Below are 14,929 nucleotides of genomic sequence, written 5' to 3' on the forward strand. Positions count from 1 at the left end.
ATGAGGCCACTGGGGCTGAGCCTGGGGCTGGCCCTGATCTGCTTGCTGAGCACCAAGGCTGAGGACCCTGGAGCTACAGGGCTGGACAAGAACAAGGTGATCCACAGCATCCTGGGGAAGGGAAGGTGGGACCATAGCTCTGGTCACTAGGGTAGGCACTGGAGAGGTGTACGGACACTGGGGATGGCTGGGGGCCCCACAGTCACCCCTGGGAGCAGTCACCCAGGTCCAGCATAGGTACCCCAGAGGGATTTGGATGCCCAGAGGGAATGGGGTTGTCCCATGGCTTGAGGGTGTCCTGGCTCAGTCCCTGAGGAAGGGACAATCCTTGCCTGCCCCTCTGGGCTCACAGCCTGTGCTTGCTGCCAGGTTGCAGGGCAATGGCACATTGTTGCTCTGGCCTCCGACTCCGAGAGCTACCTCCAGAAGAAGGATGAGCTGAAGATGGCCATGGCCAAAATCGTGGTCCTGGGAGAGGGTGACCTGAAGATCTCCTTTGCAATTCCCACGTAAGTGCCAAGTGCTTTTCTCCATGGGCTTCACAGATTGATCTCCTCCCTGGACCTTCACCAGTGGGTCTCCATCTGGGAGCCTCTTCCCAGCACCCACCAAGGTCCTAGGCAGGGGGTGAGGTAGGACCACCAGCCCTGCAGTTTAAAAGAGGGGCTCAGGAGAGCTGCCTCATGGGGACCCCTTCTCAGCGCCACACCAGCCAAGGGCAGTCCCACCGCAGAGGCTGAGACATCCCACTGCTCCCAGCAGGGTGGTAAGGGACCCTATGATTAAAGCTTTCCCAACAGGAAAAACCTCATTCCAGAAGCCTGAGGAAGGGAAGGGCTGTGTGACCCCATGGGACAAACCTCAGGTGCCAGTGCTGTGTCCTGCCAGCTCAGGCACCCATTGCTCCAAGGGTGGCATCTGCCCCCCCCGCCCCGGCCACACATCCCTGAATGGCAAGTCCCACATTTGGGGTAGTGACCCTGAAGCCACCACCCCCAAGGGAGGGGAGAGGGGGTCACTTCACCCCAGCTAGATCATTCTTCCCTCTTTTTCAGCCCGGAGGGATGTAAGAAATTTGAGTCACTCTACAAACAAACAGGCACCCCTGGACAGTACTACAGCACCGGTAAGTGGGGCAGCCCAGACCTGGGTGAGGCACCTCCCAGCCTCCCTGCCTGAAGCAGCTGGTTGTCCCGAGGTACCAGGCCCCCAAGGGGACCTCTACTCAAGTCCTGTATGAGACACCCCTCTACAGACAGCTGCCAGGTCATGTCTGTGCCAGGGCTGGTGTTCCACCAGCGTCACAGGCCCCTCTACTCCCTGCCTCTGGGAACTTGCTCTGGGATAAGACACGTTCAGACCAGGCTTAAACCCTGGGGAAAAGCTGGTTCGTTCTGCCAAGGGGCTGGGGTTTATGTTCCCAAGGGATTAAGCAGGAACATCTTTCCACCATCCCCTGCCCAAGGATTAGCCTGACACTGGCTGGGCTACTTCAGAGTCTACAGTGATCATCTCTGACCCTTCTGTGGTCCCATCTGCTGCAACCTGTGGGCTCCCCCAGGCTCTCAGAGGAGCAATAGCCAGAAGAAAAAACGGGGGGAAAGACAGAAGACAGATGGGCTGGGTGGGCCTGGCCTGGCACCCTGACCTGAGAGTCCTCAGGAGGAAGTCGCTGAGTTTTCATTTTCCTCCATCTCCTTTTACAGACAGAGGCAACAAAACGGTGCAGGTGGTGGACACGGATGGCAAGACCTACGCGGTGGTCTTTGCCACCAGAGTGAAGGCTGGGAAGCCCCTGCACATGCTGAGGCTTTACAGTGCGTAGCCAGGGGTACCCCCATGGGAGGAGGGCTGGGACATGTTGGGGGGCTCAGGGTGCCCAGAGGCTGCAACCCAGATCCCTCTTTGCAGCTGCCCTCCTGCCCCAGGTGGGGCTGGGAGCGGGGCTGGGGCTGCTGCGTGTCCCTGTGTGGTGGGGCAGGGGCAGTGCTTTGGGGCTGGCAGGGGGGGCTCAGGCTTCTGTGCTCTGCTGGGAGGCCACAGCCTGAAATGGGGGGAGAGCAGGGGTCCTGCTGCAAGGGAGGCAGGAACGATGGGGATGGGAACCAAGAGAGTAGACACTGTAGCAGGGCCAGGACGTCTGCTTCATCCTGCCCCCCGGGAGGGGTGATTCCTCTGCCTGGCCACCACTGCTCTCCAGGATCTCCACCAGTCCTCCAGCCCTCTCACAGATACCATCACCCATCCCATCCTCGCCTGCTGCCCAAGAGATGCAGGAACAGGCCACAGCCTGGAGCTAACTTGGCTTGTTGCCTTTAGGCAGAACTCGGGAGGTGAGCCCCAAAGTCACAGCACAGTTCAAGAAGCTGGCAAAGGAGAAGAGCTTCACCGATGAGATGATCCGGATGCTGCCCAGGCAGGGTGAGCATTTCCAGGGGCAGCCTGGGCTGGCCAGGCTGTTACGAGGAGCCAGGACAGTCCGTCACTTCCACCACTCCATGGTCTGGGCTGACAGGAGAAAGTGCTCTGGCACATCATGGCTTAGACCAGAGGAGACCATGAGGTTGGTGAAGGGTTTAGATGGCATGCCTTACGAGGAGCAGCTGAAGGCACTTGGTATATTCAGCCTGGAGAAGAGGAGACTGAGGGGAGACCTCATGGCAGCTACTGCTTCCTCATTAGGGAAGGAGGAGGAGGAGGCACTGACCTCTTCTCTCTGGTGACCAACAATAGGACCCAAGGGAATGGTGGAAAGATGTGCAGGGGGAGGTTTAGGTTGGACATTAGGAAGAGATTCTTCACCCAGAGGCTGGTGGAGCACTGGAAGAGGCTCCCCAGGGAAGCTGAAATGGCACTGAGCCTGAGAATATTCAAGAAACACTTGGACAACACCCTCAGGGACATGATGTGAACTTTGGGGTTGTCCTGTTCTGCGGCAGGAGCTGGACTTGGTGACCAGGCTGTCTGAGGAGGTGGCTGAGCCACCATCCCTGGAGACATCTAAACAGACAGATGTGGTGCCAGAGGACAGGGTTTAGTGGTGGATGTGGCAGAGTTAGGGGAGTGGTTGGGCTCAATGATCTTGAAGGTCTTTTCCAAGCAGAGTGATCCAGTGATCCTGTGATTTCTGGGTTGTCTGTTTTGGGGGCTAAATGGGACCAGGCAGAACACAGCCCGGGACTCAGCCTTTCTCTTTGTTTCCACAGAGGAATGCAGCCTGGATGAGGTGTAGGTGAGTTGCTGCAGTTCAACATGGTGTATGTAATGTTCCTAGTTGGAAATTTCCCCCCATGTCCCAGCAAGGGCCACCATAAGCTCCTTGAATTGCTCTGGGGACTGAGCTGTTCACACCTGAGCTCTCACCCAGGTAGGACTGTTCCCTTTGCAGCAGGGACCCCAGGGTGCAACTGCCCATGCACTGAAAGGCACATGAAACAAATCCATGGGTTCTGTGGAGAAACAGCTGCAGAGCTCATCAGGGGAGGGCTGGGACACTGACATCTGCCAAAGGGACTTTGGGCTTCTGGGTTGGCAAAACCAGCCAGAGGTTGGGTTGGTGTCCCACCACACAAAATGTGGTTGCTGTTGGCCTACCTGGCATTGTTTTCCACCCCAGCAGCACACATTCAGTGGCAGAGGTTAGCTAGAAACCCATTGCTGGAGATGGCTCACCCTAAGAGCTGGGGGAACTGGAAGAGAACACACTGATCCTAGTGGAGGATCCTGCTGGTCCCTCTCTGTTGTCTGCCTCACCTCAAATACTCATCCCGCCTCTCCTGGCTGTTTTCTAGGAAGAGGGGCTGGCTGGTGAGTGTTCCACCTGAGCAATGCAAGACACAGGCTCTGAAGCTCCAGGCTGCTGCTCCACCATCCTTCTGCCCAGTTCCTACATCTCCTGCTCCTCTGGTACACAGTCCCTCTCTTTTTCCAAATAAACAGAAACCCTCCCCAGAGCCTGGTGTTGCTGTGTGTGGGGAACCTGGGGTGCTGGGGCATGTGGTCCCTCCTGCTGTCCTCCTGGGGTCTGTGGATGGTGAAGAGCCAGGGGCAATGCTGGGCTGAGCTGGCCTAGCTGAGGGTATTTTTGGAGCCCACCAGGTTTTTCTCTCCTGGGTGCCTCCTGTAAGGCAGAATCCAGGCAAAGGGGAGGGAAGGGTGCAGGGAGCCTGGAAAGCCTATGGGTGCAGGTTGCTGTGGAATTTGGCAACAGAGATCGAGGTTGGAATTTAGAGGGCTGTGACCACCACCCAAGTCACCTTCCCCTTGCTCGCCCCGCTGCCCTGGCCGCCCTCAGCCCCCAGGACCCTGTGTGTCCATCAGCTGGGCAGGGCCATGGCAGGGACAGGTCTGGGCTCTGGGAACCTTTCAGCCCCATGGGGCTGCTGGCTGGTGGGAAGTGGAAGGTGGAAGGTGAGTGTCTGAATCCTCCATACCCAACCTGCAGAGCTGGTGTGGGGCTGTAGGTGGTCTCTGCCCCTAAGCATCATGCAAAGAAAGCCCCCACTGGAGTCTGGTGCTGGTGGACATCAGCCTTCAGAGACTGTCTTCCTTTGAATTGAAATTACTGAAATCCCACGCCTTCCTTCCTTCCTACTCTGTCCAGCTCCTCACATCCACCCAGGAGAAACCACAGGCTGCCCATGGTAACTTGTGTCCCCAGGGAAACCCTGGTGCCTCACACGTGGTCATCTCCAGGGTTTGGCCAGTGTTCACAGGCATTGAGGTCTGGCAGGATATGAAGCAGCTTGTTCCTCTCCTGGAAAAGGAAATTCCTCCAGTTCATTCTCTGCTGGCCCTTCCACCCTGCCCATCTCTGGCCAGTCACCCAGGTACTTTTCTCAGCACAGATCAGCCTGGCAGCTGCAGGGAGCAGGGACCCCAGGAAGGTGACTTCCCAGCAGCTCAGCACCTCAGAATGTTCCCAGGAACTCCTCCTTCCTCCCAGGGACCAGGAAAATGCACTTGGAAAACTGCCCCTCCTGATCTTGATGATCATGAGAGCTGGACACACCCCAGCAGCAGCAGGGCACAGGACCTCCCTGAGACCTCCCAACCCAGCATCATCTCCACCCCATTGGAAGGAGCTCAGCATTTCCAGCAGGAATTCTGCTGGCATTTTGGGCTGGAAATATTCAGCATTTGCCACTTTGCCTCCCTGCTTGTTTTGGGCACGTGTTGATGCAGATGAGAGTATCTTGCTGCCAGAAATGCCTTTCACCCAGGACTTTGACAATGGTGAGATCATTTATCTTCTCACAGGTATTTTCCACTCCTTTTGTCCCTCAGTTTTCTCCCTGGAGCAGGAAACACCCAGGATGTCAGATCTTTCCTGGGTTTGAGTCTCCCCTGTGCAGAGCAGGTTTGGAGGCTCCACCACAGCCCCCAGGACCCCTCAGCCCATCCCTGTACCTGCTGCTCATCCAACATTCATGGGCCCACGCAGCTTCTCCCCAACACCCTGCTTTCAACAATAGGCAGGGACAGGGTGAAAAGTGGGTTGTACCTGCTCCCATTTGTCACCCCAGAAAACCTGGCCAGATGTCATGGGTTGTTTAATGACACAGGACTTTTCACAAAATGTTTTGGGTTGGAATGGACCTTAAAGACCATCCAGTCCCAACTCTCTTGCATGGGCAGGGACACCTCCCACTCCACCAGACCGGGTTGCTCTAAGCCCCATCCAACTGGGCTTTGAACAATTCCAGGGATGGGGCAGCTACAGCTTCTCTGGGCAACCTGGGCCGGTGCCTCACCACCCTCACAGGACATAATTTGTTCCTAAGGTCTCATCTCAGTCTCCCTTCTTCCAGCTTGAAACTCTTCCCCCCCCCTTGTCCTGTCATTCCCTGCCCTTATCAAAAGTCCCTCCCTATCTTTCCTGCAGACCCTTCAAGCACTGGAAGAATGCTGTAAAGTCTTCCCAAAGCCTTCTCTTCTCCAGGCTGAATATTTTCTTCCCTGAATTTCTTCCATGAACACTTTCTTCCCTCCATGTTTCTGAGGGCTTCCTGGTTTGAGGCACATCCTTGGCCCTGGGTGCATCTTGCAGCGAGGAGCTTTGCCACCTGTCTCTGCACTGCCTTTCTCTTGTCACAGTGGTGTCACCTGCAGCTCCTTGGCTAGGTGTGCTGGGAGGACACTGGTGGGACAGGCTGGCAAAGACAGGGCTGGTGCAGCAGAGATCAGCCCAGACACCTGAGTCCCAAACAGTTGCTGGGGAGAGCAGAGGGGTGTTGGGGTGAGGGGGGTGCTGGACCAACCTTTGATGTGTGAGGAACAATTTGGAGACTCACACAGATGGCTGTGGTGATTGCTGGTGATGTCAGACTGTCTTTTCCCCTCACCCTCCTCATACTGTTCCAGACCTTGAATCTTCACCAGGTCTTCCTGCTCTCCTAGCTGTTCCTCTCACCCTCCACTCTCCCTCCCTTGCGTGGGGCTGGGGAACCAGGCCTGGACCTCCACCCAGCTGAGAAGGTGGGCACAGCTGACATTCACGTGGCTTCCAGTCCTGTTCCCTATCTTCTCCCTTCAATGTGTGCTTCACCTTTGGCACCTGCCATGTCTGGATGAGCTGTTTCACACGATGGCAGTTGGCACACCCAGCAACCTGCATCACCCTCCTCCCTTCTCTCTCTCAGCCACTCATTTACCCAAGTGAGGACCTTCCTCCCCAGCCCACAGCAGCATCTCCCCTGCCAGCTCTGGAAAAGACCTTTTGCAAATGACCAGAGGATGTCCAACACCTCTGGATCTTCTTGACTCCTCCAGAAACTATTTCTGAGGTGGGATTTCCCTCTGCAAAAGCTGGATTCAGGCTCCCCTGTGTCATAATTCATCCATGCATCACCCAGCTCTGCCATTTATTTCAGCTTTGTGAGCACCTGCCCACACCACATCTGATCTACTCATCTGTAGTCTCTTTACCTCCATCATCCTCTTTAAACTCGCCATATTTGCTGCTTCTGGCCTTCTGGGGCAAGCCAGAGGCAGTGAAGGTGAGGCTAAGCAGCAGGTGACACTGCAGTGAAGAGTCTGATGTTCAGCCCCTGATCTCCTTGGACTATAAATGTCTTTGAAATTCCCAGCACACCTACTCTGTGTTGCTGCTCCATTGCCCTCCTGCGTTGGAAGGACAGACCTTTGCTGATGTTTGCACAATGGATCTTCAGTTCTCTATCAGCTCAGTTTTGAACACTCACTCTGAATTTGGCTGCCTGCAGGTCATATTTTCTAGTGTCAAATTCCTGCTCCCTGTGCCTCTGAAGAAAGGGATACACAGAAGTGCAGGTTTCATTCCTCAGGGCAGAGAAGCTTGTTACCTCACCAGGGGCTGTGTTACTGCCTTCATGTGGATACAGCTTCAGCAAGTTCAAGAGCATTTGTCTTATTTCTGATCAGCTTCTTTAAATTTATTTAATCCTGCTGGCTTCCGCTTAGGCTTTCCCTTCCTGTGGTTGTTCAGGATTTGTGTTTGCTAATGCCAGTGTCAGCACCCCGAGTGAAGCTAAGCTGGTCTTTGCAGACTGTCTGGGCCATATGTGACATTTAATCCTCTTGACTTTCCATTTTATCCCCTTTTAAAAATAAAATGCAGCTGTAAGGGATCATCTCTGGCTCTAAGTGTAGCGTTGCCTGTCACCAGAACAGTGTTTTGATTTCAGCCCGAGATCCAGGTCCCACTTATGTCCAAGGACCTGTGGGCTCTTGGCCACCCCAAAAACCTGAACCTATGGGTGCCCTTCCAACCTGCCTTGAGCAAGCATGCATTAGAGCCTCTTGGATATCGCTTTGGATGTCACTAGCTGGTGGTACAGTCACCACAGCAGGCGTCACTCCAACAACTTGTCTTGGATGGTATAGAGTGAGATCATGGGGTTCCCCAGGTGCCACTGGATGTGGGACCTGGTGGGTGCCAGCCCAGCTGAGCTCTTCTCCAGCCTCCAGCTTTGAGGACAGCCCCTCACCTGGATCATTTGGTCTCAAAAGCACAGACAGGAGCCATGTGAACTCCCAGGGGCCAGGACCGAGTCACTGCTAAGTTGCCAACTACTGTTTGAAGACACCTCTGCACTAGTTTGAGCCCTGCAGAGGAATAAATGCTGAGCTTAGTCCCTGCTTTGGGAAAAGGCGAGTAGAGCTCCTGTCCCCAGGTGTTGCAGTGGCACAACAAGCCCCCTGAAGCCTCTTCAGAAGTTAAGGCTGCAGAAGTTAGAAACTTTTAATGACACAACTGAGGCCCATTAAAAGTGAGGAAAAACCTCTTGGTGCTGTTAGGGCAGCAAGGTGTTCTTTCAAGCCACAGCGTCAAGAGGCACTGGCACCCAAAATGCACATGGCTGTGGACAGCCTTGCTTAATATCTTTATCCCTGATCTCGACAAAGGGATGGAGTGCACTCTCAGTTTGCCGATGACACTAAGTTGGGAAGGAGTGTTGATCTGTCTGAGGGTAGGAAGGCTCTGCAGAGGGATCTGGAATGGTTGGATAGATGGGCCAAGGCCAACTGCATGAGTTTCAACAAGACTCAGTGCCAGGTCCTGCACTTGGGTCACAACAACCCCACACAACACTCCAGGCTTGGGGAAGAGTGGCTGGAAAGTGCCCGGTGGAAAAGGACCTGGGGGTGTTGGTTGACAGTGGCTGAATATGAGCCAGCATGTGCCCAGTGGCCAAGAAGGCCAATGGCATCCTGGCTTGTATCAGCACTGGTGTGGCCAGCAGGAGCAGTGCAGGGATCATCCCTCTGTGCTGGGCACTGGTGAGGGAACATCTCAATTCTGGGGTCAGTTTGGGGCCCTCACAACAAGAAGGACAAGGTGGGGCTGGAGCGTGTCCAGAGAAGGGCAATGGAGCTGGGGAAGGGGCTGGAGCACAAGGCTGATGAGGAGAAGCTGAGGGAATCAGGGATGTTCAGCCTGGAGAAAAGGAAGCTGAGGGGAGACCTTCTGGCTCTGCAACTGCCTGAGAGGAGGTTGGAGCCGGGGGGTTCTGGAAAACAGGACTGAGAAGGAGGAACCCAGCACCAGGGGAGCTGGACACTCTTGACCTGTGTGCTCAGAAGTGCTCTCAGCCCTCCCTCCTCTGCCGCCCTGGCCATCCTGTGCTGCCTCCTGCTGCCAGACATCTGCAGGGAAAGTCGAGGTTGCCATGAGGAAGCAACAGGAGGGAGATTTTAGGCTAGAAACCTCATTTATGCTGAAAGCTGGGAGACAGCTTGAGTTGGAGGAGCAACACCAGGAAGAGGTGCTTCTGCTCTGACCAGCGACTCCATTGCTCTCCCCTCCCCAAAGATGAGGGTGCTCTCAGGTCCCACACTGATCTTTGCAGATTGGTGCCTCTGTGTGAAACTTCCCTTCCAGGTTTCCAGATTCCTCAGAGGTGAAAGTTCTCCAAGCAGTGGTTCAGAGAAGCAGCACAGCTTACACTTTCTAGAGTCCCTAAGTCACTCTTAAATCTAGATGAGCTTGTCTAGAAGAAGCCAAAGCTCTCCAGCAAAGCCAGGAGGTGCATTCTTGGTAGCGAAAGTGGGGGAAACAACGTAGAAAAAGAAAGCACAGGCTGAAGAGCCAAACTGACATATTCCTGGACTCAGGCTCTTGCTAAGTGTGTCTCTGAGCTGCTTAGCTGCAAACCCCATCGTGCACCTCGAGACCACCCCTTCAGGTGTCTCTAACTGCTGGGAAGTTCAAAGACAGCTTCCAACCTGGCCCCTGGGGGTCTGGGGAGGGAGCCCCACCTGGGGATGGGTCTGATGGTCCCTCCCTCAGGTGGATTCCCAAAGTCACAGGGCTCAGAAATTCATATTCCTGAGCAGCTTCCCAGCTCCTGTAGCATCCAAGAGCAATGTGTCCCAGAGGCTGTGTGGAGCAATTCTGGCTGGGCTGTGACAAGGGATCTTTTCCAAGATGCCTGCCAGGAGTATATTGAAATCATCCTGGTGTCCCAACACACTGGTGCTGCCAAACCCAGATGCTGTGAAGAGGGAAAGCACCTTTCAAGGTAAGCTGTGCAGGCACTTGGCCACCGTGTCCCCAACAACTGTAGGGTGAGCACTAAGGAGCTGGAGAGCTGTAGGATGGAGGGAAGGAGCCAGCCCCACACTAGGGTCCTGCGAGCCAGCTCTTTCCTGTGCCCCTCTCCCACAACCAGCAGGTGTGGGTGTCCCTGCTGTCCCTCTGTCCCAACCAGGTGCCTGGCGTCCCTTAGGTGCCTGGCACACGTCTCAAAGTCCAGGGCTGTGCAGGTCCCTGGCTGGAGCCCTGCCCCTACTGCAAACACAGCTCTGCCAGCTGCAGACAGGTTCCTCCCTCCCCTGAGACTCAGCCTGTTTCCCACCAGTGTTCCTGGTCTACCCAGGATCAGCTCTACAAACCCAGCCAGACTCTGGCATTGCCTCTGCTTGGCACCTCTCAGCTGCTCCCGAGTCTACCTCGAGATCACTTGTCTCAGATTAGATTTTATTTGAAATCAAATGCAATTTAATTAGCAGAAAGGAAAACAGACACTACCAAAGACTGGCTGATCATCCAGCTAATGACCATCAGATCATCAGAGGGAATTGCAGACCCCTACAGTTATTCAAAAATTAAATAAAGATGCCACTTGGTTTCACAATGACTTTGACATCTCCACCTTCCCTGGTTTGTGGGCTGGAAGGCTTCGCTTGGGACATACATGTCCACCCCTCTCCTCCTCCCAGTAAGGAAACTGGGCCAGAGAAGCCAAGCTGGTTTTCTGGTAGTCCAGAATGTGGTGGTGCCCTGGGGATGCCAGGTCCTTCAGTGTGTCCCTGATGCTGGAGAGACCACAGGGCACAGGGAGGAAGCTGGGGGTGTGTGCTCTCCCCAGGCACCTTCACCAGGTTCATCCATGTGCCATCTTCCAGGTGAACCAGCCATGCAGTTTCCACCTCTGTTTCATCACCCCAAAGCAGAGGCTCTATGCACACCTACTTGACCAGACCAGGTTTATTTTAGCTAAAGATAAAAGTTTTCAGTGGTGACAAAAAGATTTAGGAACAAAACCCATCCTGCCTTTGCCCCATGATGTGAACACTTTGGGCCCTAAATGTCCTGAGAAGGCATGAGGTGAGACCTCAGTGTCTTGCCCAAACCCTAGATCTAAGGAGATGATTGCTGGGTCAGAGCCATTTCTAGTGGGCTGCCAGGCCTCACAGTCTTGCCAGTGCCAGGGTTACCCACAGCAGGGTCCTCGAGCTCAGGATTCTGCTCTGTGGTGCCACAGCCTTGGCTTGGCTTCTCCTGGTTGACCATGTCATGCTGTGTCTTCTCCAGTGAACTCTCCCCTCCCCAAGCATGGAGTGGGCTCCCTGCTCCACCTGGCAAGGTCCCATAACCTACTACAGCACCAGTATTTTCCACTGTCCCCATGGCCACTTTAGCATCCTGTGCCACACTCACGGCTCCTGACTACCCTGGGTGACCAGAGCACTGGGTCTGCAGCTGAGGATCCTGTAGGCAGGCAGACCCCTCCATAGTCCCTGTGTCCACCTTTCTTTTATTTCCCCTAAAGCCTTGTCCAAGCCAGGTGTTGAATTCCTTTGCTCCCATCAGACATGGCCCCCATCCCAAGACGCTGGGCACCCTCACTGCAAGAGAAGCAGCACACATTCTTCCCGAATTCAGGTGCTTCCCTCCCATGGCCCTGCTGACACAAAATCACAGAATCATTTTGATTGGAAAAGACTTCTGAGATCATCAAGTCTAACCATTAAAACAACTCTACCAAGTCCAGTGCTAACCCATGTCCCTCAGCACAACATCTACCCAGCTTTTAAACACCTCCAGGGACGGGGAGCCCACCCCTGCCCTGAGCAGCCTGGGCCAGGGCCTGACAACCCTTTCCATGGAAAAATTGTTCCACATATCCAGTTTGAACCTCTGGCAGAACTTGAGGCCATTTCCTCTTGTCCTGTCTCCTGCTCTGTGGGAGCAGAGCATGACCCCTCCCGCTCCAACCTCCTCTCAGGCAGTTGCAGAGCCAGAAGGTCTCCCCTCAGCTTCCTTTTCTCCAGGCTGAACATCCCTGATTCCCTCAGCTTCTCCTCATCAGCCTTGTGCTCCAGCCCCTTCCCCAGCTCCATTGCCCTTCTCTGGACACGCTCCACCCCTCCTTGTCCTTCTCGTGGTGAGGGGCCCAGACCTGCCCCCGGGACTCGCGGGCACTTGTGCCCCCAGCGCCGGTTCCCGCGGCCCCGGGCGCCGCTGCAGGGCGGGCGGGGCCGGAGGGGGCGGGGTCACATCAGGCTGCTCCACCTGGCAAGGTCCCATAACCTACTACAGCACCAGTATTTTCCACTGTCCCCATGGCCACTTTAGCATCCTGTGCCACACTCACGGCTCCTGACTACCCTGGGTGACCAGAGCACTGGGTCTGCAGCTGAGGATCCTGTAGGCAGGCAGACCCCTCCATAGTCCCTGTGTCCACCTTTCTTTTATTTCCCCTAAAGCCTTGTCCAAGCCAGGTGTTGAATTCCTTTGCTCCCATCAGACATGGCCCCCATCCCAAGACGCTGGGCACCCTCACTGCAAGAGAAGCAGCACACATTCTTCCCGAATTCAGGTGCTTCCCTCCCATGGCCCTGCTGACACAAAATCACAGAATCATTTTGATTGGAAAAGACTTCTGAGATCATCAAGTCTAACCATTAAAACAACTCTACCAAGTCCAGTGCTAACCCATGTCCCTCAGCACAACATCTACCCAGCTTTTAAACACCTCCAGGGACGGGGAGCCCACCCCTGCCCTGAGCAGCCTGGGCCAGGGCCTGACAACCCTTTCCATGGAAAAATTGTTCCACATATCCAGTTTGAACCTCTGGCAGAACTTGAGGCCATTTCCTCTTGTCCTGTCTCCTGCTCTGTGGGAGCAGAGCATGACCCCTCCCACTCCAACCTCCTCTCAGGCAGTTGCAGAGCCAGAAGGTCTCCCCTCAGCTTCCTTTTCTCCAGGCTGAACATCCCTGATTCCCTCAGCTTCTCCTCATCAGCCTTGTGCTCCAGCCCCTTCCCCAGCTCCATTGCCCTTCTCTGGACACGCTCCAGCCCCACCTTGTCCTTCTTGTCGTGAGGGCCCCAAACTGACCCCAGAATTGAGATGTTCCCTCACCAGTGCCCAGCACAGAGGGATGATCCCTGCACTGCTCCTGCTGGCCACACCAGTGCTGATACAAGCCAGGATGCCATTGGCCTTCTTGGCCACTGGGCACATGCTGGCTCATATTCAGCCACTGTCAACCAACACCCCCAGGTCCTTTTCCACCGGGCACTTTCCAGCCACTCTTCCCCAAGCCTGGAGTGTTGTGTGGGGTTGTTGTGACCCAAGTGCAGGACCTGGCACTGGAGACGTGCCAAACCATGCAGGACTCTGCTCCCTCCTTGATGCTGCTGTCTATGTGCCATCATGTTGTCACTGGCCACCTTTGCCATAAATAGTAATTATCCTCCTGGAAAACTGGAAGTGGGCTCTGTCTGGCTTGTCCCTGCAGGGCTGTCTGTTCCCCCCCTCCACAGCTGGGTTTATCTCAAACACTACAAGCCATTTTCATCTTTGTCCTGCCCTCCATCATCTTTCAGCACAGACTTTCCTCACCACTTTTCAGGCTCTTTCCTTTCTGCTCTTTCCAAATATCCTCCTTGGTGGATTTACTTGCTCAGGGAGAAGCCCAGGTCTGCCAGCCTCTCCCCTGTGCTTGAGTGGGAGTGTTTATCTGGGTTTAGTACCTCTGCTTTATGCAAGCCCAGCTCTTCTCTACATTTCCATGCTCAGCTTCCCAAACCTGCCCAGCTGCAGCACCCAGCTCTCCTCATTTGTCCTGATTTGTGTTTGTTCACAACCACAGCCACCAATATGCTCCTACTCATCTCCTTTGCCCCACATGTCATTGACTCATTCCTACTCTGGCCGAAGTCATTTTCTCAGAGAGCTCTTCTAAAACCAGCATGTTTTTCAGGAATAGATATGAAAAAATTCAATCAGCTCATTTCCTTCTGCAACCTGGGGAAGCAATATGTGAGCTGCCATATCCAAGCACCTCTGGAATGACCATGACAGACAATGCTGTGATTTATAGCCTCCCTACCCTCCAAAGAGTTCATTGTCCTCAAATAATTTTTTTTCCTGAGGCTTTGTGCTCCATTCAGTCTGGCTGGGGGATCTGAAAAAACCATCTGGGCAGACCCTCCTTTCTCCCCTTCCCAAGATTTGGATCCAGTAAGATCTTTGGATGGTGGTTTTCGAGACCTTTACTGGCTCCCCTCCTTGCCTCCCTTTCTTGCCCTTTCCTGTGATCTCTGCTGCCTCTGCTCTGGTCACACCAGCTGTTTCTCTGACCTCTGGGGACATCTGCTGCCACGTAGTAAATGAGATCCTCCATAACATCTCTGCATGAGGCTGTAATGGTTCGTGTTTCTTCCTGTTGGGGGCCCTGGTGGATGAAACGCTAGACATGACACGACCATGTGTGCTGAAGCCCAGAAACCAACTGTGTCCTGGGCTGTCACTAGCAGCATGACCAGCAGGGTGAGGGAGGGCAATCTGCCCCTCTGCTCTGCTCTGATGAGACCCCTCTGCAGGGCTGGGTCCAGCTCTGGAGTCCCCAACACAACAAGGACATGGAGCTCCTGGAGCAAGTCCAGAAGAGGCCACAGAGATGCTGGGAGGGCTGGAGAAGCTCTGCTCTGGAGCCAGGCTGGGAGAGTTGGGGTGTTCAGCCTGGAGAAGAGAAGGCTCCAGGGAGACCTTAGAGCAGCTTCCAGTGCCTGAAGGGGCTACAAGAAAGCTGGGGAGGGACTTGGGACAAGGGCAGGGAGCAATGGGATGAGGAGAACAGTTTGCAGGCACAACAAAACTCATCCCCCTCAGACATCAGCCCTATGTTTGGCTGGGATTTCTTTATGGATAAGCCT

The 14,929-nt window shown here is 54.7% G+C and overlaps 2 protein-coding genes across 2 annotated transcripts in view; both read left to right on the forward strand.

Moving 5' to 3' along the window:
* On the forward strand, positions 1-3,232 carry LCNL1 (lipocalin-like 1). The gene is made up of 6 exons (XM_010007871.1): positions 1-96; positions 370-509; positions 1,056-1,126; positions 1,707-1,817; positions 2,320-2,421; positions 3,207-3,232. Exons 1-6 carry the CDS (start codon positions 1-3, stop codon positions 3,230-3,232), a joined length of 546 nt encoding a protein of 181 aa, XP_010006173.1.
* A 1,141-nt stretch (positions 3,233-4,373) lies between these two features.
* Positions 4,374-14,929, forward strand: part of NPDC1 (neural proliferation, differentiation and control, 1) — a 51,479-nt gene continuing 40,923 nt past the window's right edge. The window contains exon 1 of the mRNA XM_010007882.1: positions 4,374-4,410. Coding sequence (XP_010006184.1) covers positions 4,374-4,410 — 37 coding nt within the window. The remainder of the gene's footprint in view (positions 4,411-14,929) is intronic.

The sequence above is a fragment of the Chaetura pelagica genome, unplaced genomic scaffold, assembly GCF_000747805.2.
Source record: "Chaetura pelagica isolate M959 unplaced genomic scaffold, ChaPel_1.0 scaffold252, whole genome shotgun sequence".
Classification (NCBI taxonomy): Eukaryota; Metazoa; Chordata; class Aves; order Apodiformes; family Apodidae; genus Chaetura; species Chaetura pelagica.

Excerpts from the sequence above, each read along its gene's own strand:
- LCNL1 (XM_010007871.1), top strand. The coding sequence starts at position 1 with ATGAGGCCACTGGGGCTGAGCCTGGGGCTGGCCCTGATCTGCTTGCTG. Across the intron at positions 1,127-1,706 it reads TGGACAGTACTACAGCACCG|ACAGAGGCAACAAAACGGTG; the intron begins GTAAGTGGGGCA and ends CTCCTTTTACAG. Across the intron at positions 2,422-3,206 it reads CCGGATGCTGCCCAGGCAGG|AGGAATGCAGCCTGGATGAG; the intron begins GTGAGCATTTCC and ends TTGTTTCCACAG.